Genomic DNA, 4735 nt, shown 5'->3' on the forward strand with positions numbered 1-4735 from the left:
ATGTTTTGAGAAGATCAATCGCTTCAAAGTGACAACAGTTCCACCCTAGAATTACATAGCCAATTATGTGTCTTTTTTATTTGTCACACTGGATTAGATTTCTGGCCCATCTAGTTAGGTAGGTTGCCTCTGCCAGTGACCAATATAAGTGTACAACTCTTGCTTTAAGCTTGCTCTTTGCTTCTCATATGTAAAACCAAACCAAACCCATTGCCGTCGAGCCGATTCTGATTCACAGTGACCCTAAAGGACAGAGTAGAACTGCCCCAAAGGGTTTCCAAGGAGCGCCTAGTGGTTTCGAACTGCCAACGTTTTGGTTAGCAGCTGAACTCTTAACCACTGCACCACCAGGGTTTCCTTCTCATACATGAGCACTCTCATTTGTTTTGCTTAAGTTTGGCTATGTCTTTTATTTATTTAACTTTTATAATTTATCTAGAATTTTGTGTGTTTTAATAAGAATGAGACCTATTGACATCAGCTTAGTCACGTTGCCAAAAGCTCCTCCTCTGAAATCTTATATTGCCATAAATAGGGATTTACCATAGTCTCTGAGCCCTCCAGATTTACTGAACGCTTCCAACCCTGAGATATTATGTATGATTTTGAATGAAGATGGGAAAGAGCATTTCGGGAGAAGAAACCAAATTCCTTTAGATTCAGAGGTGAGAAAGCACTTCACAATTTGGGGAGAGATAACTAGACCTGCATCCCCTGTTCCTAGCATTTAACTCACCAGTGCACTATAGGAGACACAGAATTGGTAATTGAATTAATTATAGATTGAATTACTTACTGAGTAGAAGTCCATTTAGAAAAATTAGTGAATTACTTAGGATAACGTAGACTACAGTAACAAATAAGTCTCAACATGTAGAATGGTTTAAAGAGAATACAAGTTTATTTTTCTCCTTTGTAACAGTTGTAGTGGGTATTTTTGGTGGTGGGTGGCTCTACTAGACATGGAGAAGAAGGAACACTGTTCATTCCACCATGTGACTCCATTATTCCCTTCAGTCTTCTGCCATATGCACCCAGCTAGAAGAAAGGGAAAGAGTATGGAAGAAGCCCAGAACTGGAACACACCAATGGGTTGGCTAGAACTCAGTCCCATGACCACATTTCACTGTGAGGGGGGTTGGGATTTGTAGTTTAGCTGAGTGTACAGGAAGAAGAGAATAGCATGGGTTTGGGTGAGCAGCTAGTAGACTCTGCCACAATTCCTATGGTCTCAGAGTGCAAGATGGATCAAAGAAGAGGGACTCTGTAGTTATCTGTTCAGGGAGTGTTACTGTATTTCTGGTGGGAAATGATGGTGTAAGCTAAAGCCCTGATGGAATGAGTAGAAAAATAGAGTTAAGTAAGACATATTTTAAATGAAAGATCACCAAGATCAGATGTAAAGGTAAGGGAAAAACTGGGTGAAAGTGCCTGTGAGCACCCACATGTGGAGACCCCATGAAAAAAATTTGGATGCAACTTAAGAAATATCCAGTGCAAAGTTATTGGAGTCAACAATGAAAAATACTCCACAATAATCTCCTGGAGGAGATAAAAATGAGCAAGATGTGGTTTTTCTCTTCCGAAAACCTGGCAATCTACTTAGGGTGGATGTGCAGAATACAAGGTTTGTTCAGACACGTTGGGGGGATGATTGAACATGGAAATATGGGAAAGAGAGATCAAGTCTACAGATACAGCCTTCAGCGTCATTGGCAACATGGTAGTTGAAACCACTGTGAAGCTGGATGAGTCATCAAAAGAAATAATGAAGAAATGGAGTAGAAGATCAAGAAGAAAAACATTGCGATTACATATAATTAAAGGTTTGAGAGATAAAACCTATCAAAGGAGAGGGCAAAAGTCTCTTTTGAAAATAGAACACCTGAAGGGGGAGCTGTGAAAAATTTACTAGGCTGCTTTTGATACAACCTACACTCAATGATCCTTCTTTACAACTGACTGATGTCAGTGTAGGTACCTGTCACCTCCTGGCCTTTGGCTCAGTCTGAGTTTGGTCAGTGAACCAATTCCTAATTGTCCAGAGTAACCCTTCTATGGACACACGCATTGCAGTGGAGAGTTTTTTTTTTTTTTTCCCCTTAGATTTCAAAATGCTGTGCTTTTCTTATCATGTGTAATAAAATTAGTGTGTGATTCTGGATTTTCTATTAAGCTGTAAAGTTGAAGGCAGAGACTATGCCTCAATTCACCTTCTTTTCTCCAACATAGTCCCTGGCACAGATGGTATGCTTAACACCTATATGTTGAATAAATAAAATCTACTTTTCTCAGATGTGTCATTTTTTATGAGGCCTATCGAAATGTTTAGAAAATGGTATACGAAAAGTTAATTATTTGCTAAGTGATTATGTCCTGGGTGTTTGGGTTGGTGGTTTGGGGTGGGGAGGATGAATTCACAGATTCCTCACTTCTTAGACATGAGTTTCTAGGGGTGACTGACAAATAGTCCCACTGACCTGCAGGGATTTTTTTCCCCTCAAAATATTGTCTGCCTCTGGATTTAGTTAACCCTGGTAGAAAGGCAGCTGATCTGTTGAGTCAAAAGTGGAGAATAAGGAAGATCATCAAAAAATAACTTCACCAATAATTCTAGATTCTTCTCCCTTTCATACTGAAGGAGCCATGAGGAAAGAAAACCAGTCCTCTGTCCTGAATTTCATTCTTCTGGGAATTACCAGCCAACAGGAGCAGGAAGATGCCTTCTTCATCCTCTTCCTGTTTATTTACCCTATCACATTGATTGGAAACCTGCTCATTATCTTAGCCATTCGCTCTGATGTTCGCCTTCACAACCCCATGTACTTTTTCCTTGCCAACCTCTCCTTTGTTGACATCCTTTTCTCGTCTGTAACCATCCCTAAGATGCTGGCAAACCACCTTGTGGGTAGCAAAGCCATCTCCTTTGGAGGATGCATAACACAGATGTACTTCATGATCGCTTTGGGTAACACAGATAGCTATATCCTGGCTGCGATGGCGTATGACCGTGCTGTGGCCATCAGCCGCCCTCTCCATTACACAACAATTATGAGCCCAAAGTTTTGCATCTTGCTTGTTGTTGGGTCTTGGGTTGTTGCAAATGCCAATACCCTCCCTCACGTTCTGCTCACAGCTAGTCTGTCCTTCTGTGGGAACCGGGAAGTGGCCAACTTCTACTGTGACATTTCCTCTTTGCTCAAGTTGTCCTGTTCTGATATCCACTTTAATGTGGAAATGATGTATCTAGGGGTTGGTGTTTTCTGTGTGCCATTAATATGTATCATTATCTCCTATATCCGGGTCTTTGCCACTGTTCTACGGGTTCCATCCACCAAGGGTGTACTCAAAGCCTTTTCTACCTGTGGCTCCCACCTCACAGTTGTTTCTTTGTATTATGGGACAGTCATGGGTATGTATTTCCGTCCTCTGACCAGTCACAGCCTAAAGGATGCAGTGATAACTGTGATGTACACAGCAGTGACCCCAATGTTAAATCCTTTCATCTATAGTCTGAGAAACCGAGACATGAAGGCTGCCTTGGGGAAACTCTTCAGCAAGAGGATTTCCTCATAACCAATGTGAGGTCACACTTTGGGGATGGCAGTCACCATTAAGCATGCACTTAAGAGTCCAGCTCCAATGCCAGCCCCTTCCAAGAGCCATCATTGATTTTCTCAGTTAGAAAATTCTTCTTCTCAGAAATCTTGTAATAGCTTGATAAGACATCTGATTGAGGTTTTCACTTTGTACACAGTCTTGCTCCTATAGGCAAGATGACAGCAGAAGAATATTGGGTTTATTTCCCAGTTATGCTACTGACTAGCAGAGTAACATTGAGAAAGTATGATCATTGGCTTCCGCATTTACATATTGGGAATAATAATCTATGTCCTGCCTCTGTCATTGATAAGCCAAAAATGAGAAAACATCTTCACAATACATAGAAAAGACAATCTCTTGGCTATATGTGTATATAAACAAACTATAAATCAACATACGTACTTATTTCAAAACTCACTGCAAAGCTGCAGCAATCGAAACATGTACTGGCATGAGGATAGACATATAGAGCAGTGGAATGGAATTGAGAGTCCAGAAATAAATCTATACATCTATGGTCAATGGATTTTTTTTTAATTTTAATTTTTTTGTGAAAATACGCACAACAAAACTGCCCCTTGTTCCACAGTTTCTAGACATAAGGATCAGTGACATTGGTTACATTCTTCACGTTGTATCAATATTCCTGTTTTAGTTGTTTCACTCACATTTACTTACTCTCTCTTCCTCCCCAACCTTTTAAATCTATGCTTTAAAATAGCTGTTGACCCTTTGGTAGTATATATATTTTTTTAAAACACAGTATTTATTCAAAGGGGAAAATCTTTAGTCTTTGGGCTAAACTGTCACTTAGCTTAAAGATGACTTCAGGGGATAGTTTCAATTCAAAATTTGAAGAGTAATTCAGAGTCATTGCCTCTGGGACTCCTCCAGCCTCAATAGGTCAAATGAGTCTGGATTCTTTAAGAATGTGAAGTTCTGTTCCAACCTCAATAGGTCAAATGAGTCTGGATTCTTTAAGAATTTGAAGTTCTGTTCCACACTTTTTTCCCCTCTTTATCAGAATCCATCTATTGTGTTCCTGATCAGAATGCTCAGTAGTAGTAGCTGGGCACCATCTAGTTCTTTTGGTCTCCAAGTGCAGAAGGCCAAGGTTTAGGTAGACAGTTAG

General features: G+C 40.1%; 1 protein-coding gene across 1 annotated transcript; it reads left to right on the forward strand.

Moving 5' to 3' along the window:
• Positions 1-2104: 2104 nt before the first annotated feature.
• Positions 2105-4429, forward strand: LOC100665632 (olfactory receptor 1A1). Its single transcript, XM_003416825.3, has one exon. It carries the CDS (start codon positions 2647-2649, stop codon positions 3574-3576), a length of 930 nt encoding a protein of 309 aa, XP_003416873.2. The 5' UTR covers positions 2105-2646; the 3' UTR covers positions 3577-4429.
• The last annotated feature ends 306 nt before the right edge of the window (positions 4430-4735 follow it).

This window comes from Loxodonta africana, chromosome 18, assembly GCF_030014295.1.
Source record: "Loxodonta africana isolate mLoxAfr1 chromosome 18, mLoxAfr1.hap2, whole genome shotgun sequence".
In the NCBI taxonomy this organism is placed as follows: Eukaryota; Metazoa; Chordata; class Mammalia; order Proboscidea; family Elephantidae; genus Loxodonta; species Loxodonta africana.

Coding starts and splice junctions, on each gene's coding strand:
- LOC100665632 (XM_003416825.3), top strand. CDS start 2,647: ATGAGGAAAGAAAACCAGTCCTCTGTCCTGAATTTCATTCTTCTGGGA.